Source organism: Pyrus communis, chromosome 16 (genome assembly GCF_041283825.1).
Source record: "Pyrus communis isolate YQ-2024b chromosome 16, ASM4128382v1, whole genome shotgun sequence".
NCBI classification, from domain to species: Eukaryota; Viridiplantae; Streptophyta; class Magnoliopsida; order Rosales; family Rosaceae; genus Pyrus; species Pyrus communis.
Window position 1 is genome coordinate 12470811 of NC_142580.1, and position 15951 is coordinate 12486761.

The 15951-nt window shown below is 36.9% G+C and overlaps 2 protein-coding genes and 1 pseudogene across 2 annotated transcripts; 1 reads left to right on the forward strand and 2 right to left on the reverse strand.

Moving 5' to 3' along the window:
• Nucleotides 1-1484: 1484 nt before the first annotated feature.
• LOC137732708 (pentatricopeptide repeat-containing protein At4g14850 pseudogene) lies at nucleotides 1485-2762 on the reverse strand (annotated as a pseudogene).
• Nucleotides 2763-8373: 5611 nt separating this feature from the next.
• On the forward strand, nucleotides 8374-9722 carry LOC148689991 (Pre-rRNA-processing protein TSR2, conserved region). The gene is made up of 3 exons (XM_088687055.1): nucleotides 8374-8700; nucleotides 8824-8915; nucleotides 9577-9722. Exons 1-3 carry the CDS (start codon nucleotides 8481-8483, stop codon nucleotides 9628-9630), a joined length of 366 nt encoding a protein of 121 aa, XP_088543181.1. The 5' UTR covers nucleotides 8374-8480; the 3' UTR covers nucleotides 9631-9722.
• A 2497-nt stretch (nucleotides 9723-12219) lies between these two features.
• LOC137731371 (uncharacterized) lies at nucleotides 12220-13389 on the reverse strand. The gene has a single exon (XM_068470476.2). The coding sequence runs from the start codon at nucleotides 13120-13122 to the stop codon at nucleotides 12385-12387; it is 738 nt and encodes a 245-aa protein (XP_068326577.2). The 5' UTR covers nucleotides 13123-13389; the 3' UTR covers nucleotides 12220-12384.
• Between the last annotated feature and the right edge of the window lie 2562 nt (nucleotides 13390-15951).

Genomic DNA, 15951 nt, shown 5'->3' on the forward strand with positions numbered 1-15951 from the left:
CAACTTTCTATGCTCACTTTGAAAAGGTCACTTCCGGTCTACCATATTTGAGTAACTGTAAACAAAAGTTACAATGGCGCTCCTCACTACTAGTCCATTTGCTGATTGACGCTCAGGACTGCATGGTTCAATATCTACAGCTCAAAGCATCATTCATTTATTAAAAACATAATAAAATAAAATTTTAAACAGCTAAAATGGAAGACCTGGAGTTGCATGTAGTTAATCATCATCCCAATTGTGGCATTCAGGAAAAAATCAATTTGATCAAGTGTTCACTCAATTCAAACTTATTTCGTACAGAGAGGGAGAGAGAGAAATGTTACGCCATCCTATGGTGTTGGCCCTTGTACCGAGTGAGAGTTATGTGTGTGTCAATATGGTCAATTACTGTTTCGGGTTCAAGCGAGGCATAAGCACTCTTTGCTTTTACATTTCAGCATCATATATTCAACATTGGGACCTAGCTTTGCTTTGGTTCCCTCTTCTCAAAAGAAAATTTCAAATAAGAAAATCACACATGATTCCTAGAAGGTACATGAATAATGCTTAGGTACACGCATAATGCATATACCAACTATAAAATTACATATATGGAGCAAAATGCGTGAATGATACCAAATATTACATCTCCACCATGCGATGATAAAACCAATTCCATGAATGATTTGATTGATTTATTGTGAAGAAACAAAGCCATCATGAGATGCCAGTTGGAGACTATGGAGCAACGCAAACAACGCTGCAGGGAAGCATATGCACGCAACCGGCCGGGGACACTAGTACTGCATTACACCCACTGCCGTCACCTGCATGTTATTATTCGCTTACGGCCATGCATGATGCATGGGACTTGCGGACGATTGTGGGTCTCAGTCATGTAAATGCATGCTTTTCCTCTTCCAGGAAACCAACTAACTCCCACATTCCCACACTTACTTTTATCCTTTTGGATTATTCTTTACTCATGGAAATATAACGGCGTCGCTTCCCCCTCCCTACATCCATGTGAATTATTGTCCTTTCTTGGGAGAGGGTCAATGTGCAGTCAATTATTAAGAGGGTGATTAATAAAGAGACTAATGCATACACATATATATTAATTGGGGCTACTTAGTTGGTGCAAATTATAATGAAAATATGTTTTTAGCCCCTGAAATTTAATTTTTCCCACATAAAATCCGACATAAGATTTTTACTTAAACAAAACTCATTGACTAGATTCCACATCAGCAAATTCATTAATTATGTTTGACTTTACACATTTAAAAGTTTTTAGATGCCTAAAATAACCCTATTTTAATGTTTTTTTTTTGAACAAAAATGTTAGGTATTTATTATATATTTTTTTGTTTGTCAAACAATAGATTAATTTGTTAGATTAGATATTAGATTAGGGAGTCGGCGGGGTTTGAACCCACCTTGTAGTGCAAGGGCGGGCCACTTGCTAAATTAATTTGCTACCCCTATTTTTTTTTTGTTTGTCAAACTTCTGATACTTTTTCTTTCTCTAAATCAAACGGCGCAAAATTGGTGTCGGCGATGTACCCAGCTTCGTCCATTTTCCTCCACAACTCGGTTAGCATTGCCTGAATCTCCAAATTCCTTTCGTGGGAGGTGTCCTTTGCTTGGAAGACATGGACTGCATTCTTGACTGCGATCCAACTGTAGCCTGCACCCTTTTTTATCCCCACATCCTTCATCTTTTTTCTCACAAGCGTTGCTTCTTCCCACCTGCTTTGATTCATTGCCAAATACAAATCAATTTGTCTAAAGAAAAAGGGCAATAAACGCCACAAAGTGTGTAGGATTCTATTGCAACGGGAGTTTTAGTACCTTCCAGCAGCTGCAAACATGTTAGAAATCACCACATTGTTGCCAGAGTGACAGAGTCTTTAGGATCGAGTTCAAATAACTTGTCAGCTGCAATCTTCCCCAATTCTGGCTTCCTACCCTAAATGGAAACCGTTGGACAAATTGGCATCTTTGGAATAAACTCATAAGCTCGCTCTACCACACCAGCTCGGCCTAGCAAGTCCACAACACAAGTATAATGCTCTGCCCCTGGTTCAATTCCATACTTAGCTTTCATTGACTCAAAAAATCTGCATCCCCCTTTGCACGGTCCCTGCTCTGCTACATGCTGATAATACACAGACCAATGAAACATAATTTGGTTTAACCTCATGACTTCAGGCGCACATTTCCTCGAACAATGCCAAAGCCATGTCAGCATGTCCTTGATGCGCATATGCACCTACCATTGCGTTCCAAGTGATCAAGTTCCACAAAGGCATCTCATCAAAGGCACGCTCGGCATCTTCTATGCTCTCATATTTTCCATACATGTCAACAAGTGCACTCCCAACAAATACATTTCCCTCCACACACGCTTTCACTGCAACTGCGTGAACTGACCTACCCTGTTCAATCCACGCAACCCCAGCACAAGCGCTTAGAACACTCGAAACCATGAAGTCAGTTGGCTTAACGCCTTATTCCCTTGCCCGCAAAAATAACTCGCATGCCTTCTCCTCCTCATCATTCTGCACACAAGCAGCCACCATAGAGCACCAAGAAACATCGTTCCGCTGACCAATTCCATCAAAAACCATCATTGAACACCCAACCTCCTGTCACTTCCCGTAAAAGTCAACAAGCCCATTTAAAATTGACACATCTTTTCCAAAACCACATCGCATAACAAACCCATGAAACTGTCTCCCGAGCTCCAAATTCAACATATCCGAGCATGCGTTTGTGAAATTTTTTCACTGGGTTTTTTGAACGAAGTGAATTGTTGCGGCGGCTGTGCGTTCAGTTCAGTTAAGTCAGTAAGTTTGGATGCGCGGCGCGAGAGGTTACGAACTAGTTACGTTTAAAAGCATGTGGGTCTGCCATGTCTAGTGGTTTTTTTTTTTTTTTATTTGTAAGTAAGAGGTTTCAGATTTAAATCATTTTATTATTTACTCATTATAATGCTAAGCCCATCCCTCGTCTTTAGTGTTGATAATACAATTTATTAGGGGAAAAAAAAGAGCATGTGGGGCTGGATTTTCTAAGAACATCTCCAATGGGTCCAACTACCACATGATAACTCATTTAGGCAAGGGCGGAGCCAAGTACAAGGCTCTCCTAGGCTATAACATAGGGAGAATTTGGTTCTTCAAGTTTAAAAATATTAATTTTTTGGTTAGTTTATAATTTTTAATTTTCATATTTCACTTAACAAGTGAATTTTTTTATTAGTAAGACTATTTTTAAGAATAATAAGAGCTAATAAATGTTAAATAAACTCATCACTTTAACCAATATTATATTCAATAGTAATAAATTAAAACTTTCATATCACAAATGGTTCCTTATTTTATTCACTTGAAAGCTTTGAAGGGTAGAAACCTGGCTAACAAAACATAAAATTCTTGCTTCAAATTACGACATTCAAGTTTTTACTATGGGAACTGTTATTAGCACTCCAAAAATCTCATTCTACACTCCACACAAGTGTATTTTTCTTTTTAATTAGAGAAAGTTTGGAGTGCCCAATAAGATTTTAGGGTTGCTAATGACAATTCTCTTTACTATTATATAACTTTATGTAGGCAACATAGGATTAAAAATTTGATTTCGTAGTAATAATTTTAACATAGCCTACTCACCAAATAATTTCTAGCTACGCGATTGCATATAGGAACTTGAAGAAATATTGCCTCCAATTGATGAGTCTATAGAGCATCTCTAGCAAGTCTCAACCGAAAAAATCATCTCCATCGGTCCCAAAATGAGAGGGTGATTGGGCCAAGGGCATTGGCCCTTTCACTTGCCTCTACAACTTCCACCTAGGCATTGCACCCGTTTGTTATTGGAAATGCCACAATGGGGCCAACCCATGTACATAGTCCAGAGCCCTTGCAGACCCTTGGATTTCCAACTGTTCTTTCATATGGACTATTGGATTTTCAACATTAAAAAAATTGAAATATAAATAGAGATAAGGAAATCTCAACATTTCAACCAAAATCATAGAGTATTTAAACCAGAATTTCAAAAAATCCAATGAGATTCGAAAGAATCTTGGTCAAAAGTTTGTCAGGGGACGATGACCCATGGGCAAGGTTTAGCTGCATGCTAACCTGCAACGGTGGAGACGCCATGAAAGGCGTCTAGGTTCTGGGTTTTAAACTTGGAGCCCTTGGCTCTTGCTTGTGGTCTCTTGACATGGCGCAGCCACGTAGGCTGCAGGCCTAGTGCTAGTGGCTTGACGCGATGCGGCTAAAAAGCAGTGGCTCGCAGTATGGTAGCGATAGGATGGGTTTCTTGGAATCCTAATTTTTAATTTTTTTTTTTTCAATTTCCAAATTATAGATTAATATAATTTCATGCATATTCAACATATAATTCAATGCTTGTACATGTATTTGATACAATTCATGGCAATATCAATTGACGTAATTAAATAATTATGGATATAATACATACACAATTTATGTAGAATCTAAAATTCGAAAAATGTAAAGTTGGGTCATGCATTATAGCGAATGTTTACACTATCAAAGCTGCAAAAATATCGAGATAAAAACCGTTGTTTTTGAAGAACTTGATTGCGTGATGATATTGATGAATTGGTTTGATGCAAAAAGCTTCCACGTCAGATTCCTAAGCGCAGCAGTAGGAGGATGTGTTATTCCCCCTACGCAGTGCCTTTATTTATAGTAATAAGGGAGGGAAGAATCCTTCTTCTCTAAGGAATACAAGTCCTAATAGGGAAGAATAACTAGTATCAAATCTAATCTGGGGTTTACACAGTCACACTTTAATACAATGTTTATAACAATTTAGCCTTTCTAGATGGAATTCCAAACAGACCCTTAAAGTTATAAATTTTTTTTTATTTTTTATCAAGGGTAACATACATTACCAACAACAAACTTTACAACACAGAGGACCAAATTTTACAACAAAAAGGACCAAACACAAAATACACAAACAAACAACAGTGGTCCGACCAAAGGTTAAGACCGAAACAAATGAAAACTCAAAACAGCCTGGTCCGCTGCATCCTCCGCCATAACCACCACTGCAATCACCAAAACGGCAGCCATGCATGTCGATCCACACAAATTCTTACCCCTAATTAAGTCTCACCTCATTGATACCGGCATCCAATCCCAAACTTTACTCCTGGTACAGCTACATACAACTTCATTGGCCACTTCATAAACCTAATTGTTTACATCATTGTGAATTAACTTTTGTTGTTTTATTGTGAATTAACTTTTGTTGTTTTCTTATGTAGCACATAATTGATCCCTTTTTTGCTAAAATATATGCTAGTTTGATGACACGTCAACTACCATATGCCATATGGACGAAAAATAAGAATTTTACTTGAGAACACCTTAACCTTTGGGGTGCCGTTACAATGTCCTATGGTAGCAGATGCCTCAGAATTATAACAATGTGATTTATCTTTTATGTAGCAGTTAGATAAATTTACAAATAAAACTTTACATTATATATATAGCGAGGGCAGTTTTACTTTATAATCGTAACTCCTTTTTGCCCGGGGGTCGGAGTGGAGGCTCACCAATCGAGTCTGCAGTCTATTTGCGCAATAGATTCACTGAGGAGCCAAAGAAGTTGGTTTTTTATTTTTTTAAATGAGTGTATACAGTGGCAAAGCCAAGAATTGTAAGAGGGAGGGGTAATTTTTCTTTTTCTTTTTGAACAAACGATATTATTTACACTAAGAGGGTAGGGGAGTGGGCTCAGCCTGACAATTTGCTAGCAATAATGTAGTTCAAATTTGCCTTTAGCAAGAATCGAACCTAAGTCCTCTCACGTAGAAGTGAAAAGAAATACCACTAGACCGTAGCACTAAATGGCACGTTAGGGCGAACTTAAAAGAGTGCAAGGTTAAAAAAGATTAGCCAATATTTCATCAAACTCAGTGTCCTCACTTTGTTGGGAACTACCCAGAATAGTCGAAGAGGACTACGTAAAATATTTGAAGGATGACCACTTGGAATATTTGGAGGGTTTAAGCATTGTTTCTTATAGTATCATTTCATTACATAATTGTATACTATGGGAAAAAAGAAAGTCTTAGATTCTTAATCAATACCAATATCATATAAATTATTCATGAAACAAAATTTAATTCAATTAATCAATATCAATGATCAATTAGTCAATAATCAAGAATTCAATTTTTACTTTAAATAACAAGTTTATTCCTCAATAATTATAAGATTTCATATTCATAATCAATAATTAATAACCATATTGATTAATTACTCTATGATTCTATATAAAATGAAAAAAATTTCAAGTTAAATAAGCAATTAGGGTTAAGGCTAATATAAATTTGGAAATTAAAAACTTCATCTAAAAGAAAGGGGCCAAAAATGGCGGCTGGAGGCTGGTTGCTTGCGGCTTGGATGGCTAAAAAGCTTGAAGTTGAAGCCTGTTTGTACCATACTTGACCAATCCTGAAACTACCGAGCATCGGTCAACGTCATACCTTCAAGGACCTATTGAGGGGTTCATGCTGAGACACCATTGCCGAAGCACAAGAGTTTCCCTCCAACCAGGAGGCCAATCACAGCACGACACATGTCAACATCAAAATAAGGCTCATAGAGTCCCACATTGGTCATGAACAAAAGCTGGAGACTCACCTCAACTATAAAAGAAGACTTTTCTCCTACAATGAGGGGCTAATGTCATTATTGTACTTAAACTAGTCATTAGAACCCAATAATGATAATTATGCTTAAACTTACGTATTTGTGTAAACCCTTCACTATTAATGAGAACTACTCTACTCCGTGGACGTAGCCAAACTTAGGGCAAACCACGTACATCTTGTGTTTGCTTCCCTATCTCTACCTCTTTACATATCATCATCACTAGGTGACCAGAGCAATCGAGCGAATGTCACAAACTTGACACTTTCTGTTGTGCCAAAGTCCTCATTGATTTTGTGCATCAACAAAGCCTTAATGTCTGGTAGCAGGGGAATGAGGGGGCCAATGAGATCTGTTCTGCTTGCTGGGATCTGTTCTGCTGCTATCTAATTAATTTTATTTTTCAATTCTATACCCAAACGATGTCGTTGCATTAAAGGAAAATTTTTAACTAGGACCAACGGTGTCGTTTGGCCTGGCTTTTGAAAAAAAAAATATATAAAACCAAACGTAGTAGAGCTGCGCACTAGCAACAAACCCAGATCCAGATGAACACAGACAGAACCACTGCACCAACAACCACTTTCGACCGGACTAGAGGGGCGAAACACAGCTCCTGGACTTGATTTACGGCGAGGGAAGGGGCGGCCACCCCTCCTCGCCCTTACGTAGCTTCGCCACTGAGTGTATAGATAAGGTTTGTGAAGATAGTTTAGGTAGTAAATTTGGGTTTAAAGAGACATTGATAGTTTAATTAAAAATATATAAGTGAAAGTTGGGTGTAGAAAGAAGCTTTTATGGGTACAAATAAAATTTTTCTTATTTGTATGCACTATTTTATGCTTTACATGGCATACACTAATATGGTGACTTAATTCATATAATATAACTCGAGTTTAATTAGAGTCCAAATATTGATAACTGCTCACATGTTATAATTTGAGTAAATAATGTGAGTATCATTTTAAATTGTTAAATTGTATAAGTGACAACACGTAATAAATTTGACAAACAAGAAAGTTTTCAAAAAATGAATAGAGTTTGTCAATCTTGTCATTTTCTCTTTATAAATTGTTGAATAATATTTAGATACTCATTAGTGAATACTTTATATACTTATTTTTTAAATTTGACCCAATGATATACTAACATATAATGTTTTATTGTTGTAAAATGATATTGCATATGTTATTTAATTTTTCTTCAACTTTGAAAATAAGAAACGTGTGTCATCTTTTAATTTTTCAACACTAAATTGTTGTCATATCTCTTAAACTTTCACAAAGGAGATCATACAAAGTTTCAGTTTGGCCTAATTGAAAAGAAAAGCTAATTAGTTAGCATAATACAACGCACCTATCATCAGATTTGGACATGAATAATCAATTAATTAATTAACCAGGCTGGTTAAGGCCAACTCATGCACACAAACGAATTTCCTTATTTAAGTAAAAATCGACTTAATAAGCTCTGTATTATTACAAAGCATCACACAAGAAAAATCCATGTGGGTAATATGCTCACTAAGGCCTCAGACAAAAAATGCCAAACTATTTATAAGTTGTTCCGTTTCCTACATCTCACACTTTTTCCGAATCTCTCTCTTCAGTCCACACATTTCGCTCTCTCTCTCTCTCTCTCTCTCTCTCTCTCTCTCTCTCTCAAAACTCAACTACAAGCCTCCTCCTTTTTTATTCTCTTTGCACTCCTCGATCATCGTCCAGAGAAAGAGAGAAACTTTTGTTAGGTTATTTTGATCGAGCAGGGTGGAGACAGCCTAGTACTTAAGCCATGGGATCCATCAACGGTGGACGTGTGATAACAACTTCATCATCATCTATCGTAGAAAGGTCCCATGACCATGATCGTTTGAGAGAAGGCGTGTCGATGGTTTTGTCACAATGGAATGGCCTAGAAATGGCCGTCCAGAACCAATGGGGTGGCCGCGACTCCACCCACAAAGCTCAACAACTCTCTGCCGATATTCTCTCTTGGTTCTCTCAATCTAAAGGTTCTTTCTTTTTATCCGATGCATCACTTACGTATAACTTATAAAATCTTTATGGTTATTATCGCTGTAAAGTTAGATTGTCTGAGAAGGGAATATTTCCACAATATACGTGTTAATGTGCAGCGCCACGGTACGTGGAAGATCTAGAAAATTTGCTCCACGAACGTATGCTTCTCTCTTTCAACACAGATATTGAGGATGGAAGCATCGAGGAGGTATATATGAATCATTTATATGTACTACAATACTACTATCTCATATGATTTGTAAATAATTACACTACTTAATTAGAATAGATAGGCCGCTTTGATTAATGTTGAGATAGCATTACATAAGTAATAGATGTTCCTGTATATGATCATGATCATCGGTAGGGATGTGATTTCCTTTTAATATATATTTCCATTTTTATCTAACTAGACTCAAATCTTATCGGATAATACTTAGGTACTCACTAATGAGTACCTTATATACTCACTTTTTATTGTGACTCAATCAAAAGATGTCACGTGCTTCTTGTTTTTTAAAGTCCACGAAAATTGAATGCATTTTTGCTCACCACTCTCATTTTATTTATCATTGTTGTATGAATATAAATTTTGAGATTTAAGTCTATCTAGTACATATATTTTAAAATTTAAACTTATCCAACGCAATAAATAGGGTGGTGAGCATCACCGTCACTTAAGAGCGGTGAGTAGAAATATTCACAAGAAAAATTAAATACCATTTCTATTATTTTTAAAACAGTAAAACATAAGTTAAACTATCGTTGGGCTAAAATCAAAAGTACGATATATAGAGCATTCACTAGTAAATACTTAAGTATTATAATTATTTTAATTATCATTTTTTGGAGTTAATTTGATCTAGCAGGTGGCAGAACAATTGATGATTGTACATGACGAATACTTGGATGGGAACCATTAGGCCATCTTCAATGGAAATGTCAAATTATAACAATCAATTATAATTGATGGCTGATGTGGCAATCTGAAGTTTTATGTCAAATTTGTGTTTCTCCAATTAAATTGTCAAATATTATTTTCTTATAAATGTAGAGCTTTAAATTATAGGAAAACTAAAGAAAATGGCATGAAAACTTTGAGTTTTAATAAAAATGACAAAATAAATGGTAAAGTGAATAGTACCATGATTGACTTTTTAGTGTAAAAATGTGGTTTTTCGTTAAAGTAAACAGTACCAGGAGCTTTTCGTTAAAGTTCTCTTAAATTATTGTATTTATTTAAAAAAAAAAATTATTGAATTTATTTAAAAAAAAAAATTATTGAAACAAAATTTTTTTCGCTTAAATACTAGCGGAATAAGCGACCCGCCATTAAAATCCATATAAAAAAAAATTGGCGTTGGAGTCAAATTTGACTCCTAATCACAAAAGCATTAAAATTCAGTTAACAAACTGCACGCAAACAATTAATTATTAGCCATAATTAGCCTGCAAATAATCTATCCTCGTTATCATATGATCCCACAAGGATGAAGGCAGAAGGATCAATTTATTTATCCTTGAAGAAAAAATTGCACAAATGGCATCCCATAACTTTCCTCTTTACAGTTAACTACCCAAGCTTCATTTTCATTTCCTCTATAATGTATGCAAAATGCAGGAAAATAGTTTCTTTGGAATGCCTTGGGTTACCAAATTCTTTAACCTCATCTCTCTTTCCAATTTACTTGTTTGTGTTTTTTTTTTGGTGAACATTTGTGGGGGGACGCAACACGATGACTTTTCAGAAGGTCACCCATCCTAGTTCTACTCTCTTACAAACTCGCTTAACTTCGGAATTGTGAAAGGATCCGATGCATGTGAGTTGGTATGATCGATTCCCCAATTTACTTGTTCATTCCCAGCTACTCAACGACAAGATGCACTAGATTTGGCCCAAAGTTTTGAATAACTAGGTCTGCAAATACCATCCAAACTAAATTGTTTTTATTAGACGGCCCCAGCTTTTTCGTTAAAATTTAGTCAAAACATACCATATGCAACATTGAGCCTTTTTCCTTGGGTATTTTTGCTACTTAAATGACCCCTAGATGATGTCTTGGGTATACATTCAGTTGATTAATACTCGTAGGACATATCTTCGACTTTTAAAAAATTTTGATTTACATTAATCATTAATGTATAAACCAACCAAGAAAATGCAAAAAGGTAATTTCTCAATTACCGTTTTCCGGCGTTTTCAAACACGGGATCCAATCACCATCTCCGGCGAATGAGGACGATTGTTTAATTCTGCGAACCAGAAAGGACGACAGTATTCGCCGTCGGGAGGGCATTCAACTTCTGTGAGGTTATGAAGTTCCATGTAAACACTGTGCCAGTATATTGATAAGTTAACAGCTGCATATTTACTTGAGGACATAGTAAAGGGGTGATTCTGCATCCACATATGACTTCAAATCCTTACTTTTTTCATCATTTTTATTTTACTGACTAAATGGATAACATATAGTGGAACAAATGGGCAAACATATCACACAATGCCGAAGCCATGCAACTCTTAGAAGGAGACTAGAACAACAACCCAGTTTTCAATCTCCGACCGAGACATCACCGCTGTCCCACAATCAGGGAAGACCTCAGCCAGGAAATCCGACATTATGCCAAATCCATACTAGCTGAGGCTCAGCATGGAGGGGATAAAAAAAGCATGAAAGAAAGGGGCGGAGCGTATCAAGCGGGAGAATCAGATGAAATAAAATTCGACTGCAAAAATCTTCGAGGCGACTCATCAATAGTACTCAGCCGATGATCATCACGAAAATGAGAGACATCGTCACAAAAGAAACATCAGAGAAGAAGTAAGAAAAGCAGAGAGATGTTCATTTTATAACCATCAAGGAATTGCCGGGCTCTTGGTATTGGAATAAAGGCAGATAACTTCCATCAAAATTTCCAAAATTGGTTTTCACAGGCAGTTGAAATTGAACAAAAGAATCTCCAGAACTAAGGTCGACTAGCTAAACCCCGCTTAAGAGAACTACAGAACAATTCCGGCTAAACAACGGATATGGTTGAATTTTTAAGTTGAAAGAGTATAGACAACATGGGACATGAATAATCTTTCGATCTCTAGCTAAACGAATAATCTCTTCACAGGAAACACAAAAAGAGATTTGATTTTAAGTTTGCAACACTCTCTAGTTCGGTCACACAGCATTCATATAATACTAGGGGAAATCAAAAAGCCAAGTAAGAACAACTAAAGGAGAAGAGAAAAAGGACGAGCACAATGAACTAGAAAAGCACACATATCTCATGACCATAATTTAGAATTAAAAATTCAATCGTACAACCAACATGATCAGCAGAAAATGGGAAGTGAGTTCCATACTCCCCTTTTCGCTCCTGCGCTTCTCTTGCATTAAATGAAACGAGAATCAAGGAACAGAAACAAGGAGAGCGGTGTCAAACGAAGAAAACGGGAGTGTGAAAATCACAACGGGCGTAAAACCACATGCCAAAAAAATACCAATAAGAACACCATTGCATCATCGTCGCCAAAACCAACATTTCTTTCATTCAACAAGCAGCATATAACAACTAGTTCCACCAACAACAGCCTCAAAAGGGTTGCAAGCTAAATCCAATTTAATTGGAACAACTAAAATTATAGCCCAAAGAAGTAAAAAGGTTAAAAAAAAAAACAGAGATAATTACTGTACAAGCACAAGGCGGTTACCCATACCTCCTCTGAAACCCCCGCCCCCATTCCCGTCGCCACCGCCCCAAACCTCTCCGCCACCATCACCACCGTCCGAATTCCCCACCCCCTCGGCCTTCGGCACCGTCACGATAAGCTCCCCGTCAACAAAAACCGCGCTGGCCAGCTCGGGCCGAGTCGATTCCGGCAGCCTAAACCTCCACATATCGAGTTCGAGCTCGTCCAACGTTAATTCCACCGACCCACTTTCCCGAACGACGATTTTGGTCACCCCGGGATGGATTTCGACGGTATGGGTCCTGACGTCGTCGCCGATATTATCGGCTTCGGCGACAAATCGGAAGCAATCGGGGTTCTCCTGGACCAGAACGTCGGCGTCGGATCGAAAGGGGAGCTCCAGGACCCGGCTGAAGACATGGGGGAGACGGCGGAGCTTCTTGTGGTTAGGACCCAAAAGTGCCTGCGCTTGAGAAAGTGAGTTTCTTGAGCTGTATTGGACGGTGATGTTGCGCTTCCTGGGCATGGGGTGGACCTTCATGGTTTGGGCGGTTTCAGTGGCAGCTACGGCGGCAGCGGCGGCAGTGGCGGTGGTTGTGCAGAAGAAATAGAGGGATTGGGACAGGATTAATAGAAAGATGAAAGATGCCCTTCTTCTGGAAAAGGCAGTCCAACCTTGGGTGGGAATCAGAATCCTGATTGGGTGGTTGTTTTTACCAAACGGAGGAATCATAAAGGATTGGTGGGAAATTTGATTTGGGAATTTCTTGGGTTTTGCTTGGTGAGAAATACTCTAACCCTAGAAATTGGATAGGATTGAAATTGAATTGGATTAGATTGAATTGAATTGAATTTTCCCAATTTCTCTCTAATAATGAGATAATGGGGTTTGAAATTGCAAAAGGGTGTTACGGAAATCTCCCTTTCTGGGTAAGCAAAGTGGCTGCAGAGCCCATTGGAATTTGGGGGGAATCACAGCTAAATATATAAAAGGCAAGATGGTTTCGGTTTCATCCTTGGAGTTTTACTGTAATCCCAATTTTGGTCGTCTTTTTTTGCAATTATTTTGGACCATTCAAACTATTTATAGCTTTTTTGGTGTGATTTGACAAAAGTAAAAAAAACAAATTATTCTTTCTGTAATTATATAATAATACAGATGCATAGGGTGTAATTTCTTAGTAATTGTAAGTCGCCCTCTAAGCTCATGACTCATGACCCAATTTGTGAAATCCTTTTGTTTGCATGTTTTCGTTTTATTATGTCACATCTTCGTAAACATGTTTGTTTGTTTTGTTTTTTTTTTTTTTTTTTCATAACCAACTTTGTGAACATGTTTTGGGATTTCTTATGATTTATTTTTAGTGGAGCACGAGTGATTTATGCGTACCAACATGTCCTTGTGAGAAGAACAATTGGAAATGACTGCTTACTATTATTTTCTAGATTGAGAAGCAAAAGAAGGGAAAGTAACAAACATGCAACCATTATAATGTGATTATGACATTCCGTGTTGATGATACAACTATATACAAAGATCTCTAATTCCTCACTCCAAATCCTAAACCTAGGATCTATTATAATTTATAATTATAACAACAACAATACAATATATGATTGAGAAAACCAAATTGACAAAAAAACAAGTGATTCCATATATCATGCAATCTTCTTATTTATAAGACCAAGGAAGAAAGGGACATTCCCTCTCCAATATTCGTTGGCAACTTCTTAGAAGTTACCTTCCCTCCTCCACCCTTGTCTAATGTGGCTTTATACAAATTTAAAATCGATCGACTTTGCATGAGTTCTTTTATCAAAGAAATTAGAAAATACAAGACATTTTTGATGTGTGCATATTCTATGTAATTATATAAGGTTGTATATTTACTCATCGACTTAAAGCGGTTTTGAACGTCACCACTGTAATAATTGTCGTTAGATGAATATGATTTAATTAATCTACTGAATAATTCTCGAAACTTAAACTCAATTAAAGGATGAGGTGGTGAGCAAAATTATACGCATTGTATAAAGACAGAATGAAGGTTCCTCGACCCTTCGCAGAAGAGGTGGCCAACTAAAACAAAACAATCTTAATTTATTGTCCCTATGAAGTTTTGGATCAAATGCAGACAGAGACATGGTGCTCGGTGACAAACAAAACCACCATTGGCTATTGAAACTCAAAACCAGCACGTATGGATTTGTTTTTTTTTTCCTTGTTTATTTTTTATTTTTTATTATCTTTGAAATTACTCTAGAGATTAGAGAGTATTTTTGGGGACATTTGTTGACCATAAAATTCAAGATCTGCTTACCAGCAATCCACTTAAAGATGGTGGATGCACACTAGAGATGGGCAATTGTTATGGCGGACGAGTAACCGCGGTTATTTACCCATAATCATTTATGTTCATACCCACATAAGCATTTACCCGTTGGGTAATTGTAGAAACGGTTATACCTATAACCATAACCGTTTATAAACGATCCATACCCATAACCGTGTACCCATTTAACTATAACCATTTACCCATTTAACCATAACCATAACCATTTACCCATTTATCATTTTTTTTACCCATTTACCCTTTTTTTCACCCGTCTACATGTTTTTTTTTAACAACTTGAAAATTACAAAAGAAAAATTTGTCATAATTTTCGTTTTCTGACAATTAAACACCGTTATAGGTATATTTTAGCATGCATTTCCCTATTTTAATCATTTAAGTCCCCATACAATTCTAATAATTGAAATAATAGTTTACGAACGATATTTTTCTGCTACACCCGAGCAAGTCTTTAATTATCATCCATATGATTACAAAGTAAAGCTTTTTAAAAACAAAAAGTAGTCATTATCTTGAATACTTGATGATTCAAATACTTTCATAATATCCCTCTTGATAGTAATTCAAGAAATAGCCTTAAATAAGGGTTGCAATGAATTGCTAAACCTCTTAAAACCCAAGTGGTCCACCGTAGATAAAGGATACTCATGTAAGATAATCATATAAGCTAGCTCTTTCCTAGCATTACCTTCATCAAAACTATATGCACCATGTTTAACAGGCCCATCACCAGTTATAACTGGACTCTTTTTCTTTGTCGTCAATATAAGACATGTTCTAACATGTGAACGTAAAGATGAAAAGGGTCTGGACTAGAGGGGAGAGAGAGAGAGAGAGAGAGAGAGAGAGAGAGAGAGAGAGAGAGAGAGAGAGAGAGAGAGTTCTTTGTCGTCAGTATAAGACACGTTCTAACATGTGAACGTAAAGATGAAGAGGGTCCGGACTAGAGGAGGGAGGGAGGGAGAGAGAGAGAGAGCCCGCTTCTAAAACCCTCAAAATCCCCGCGATAATTTTTATTTTTTTTATTTTGACATATATTAAATTAAATGGGTAAATGAATACCCGTATAATTACGGGTAATACCCATAACCGATAGATACCCGTTATAACCGTGGGCAATACCAATAACCATTCATTTAAATTTCACGGATAAACGATTATACCCATAACCGTTTATTCGTCTAAACGGTTACCCATAACCGTAACCA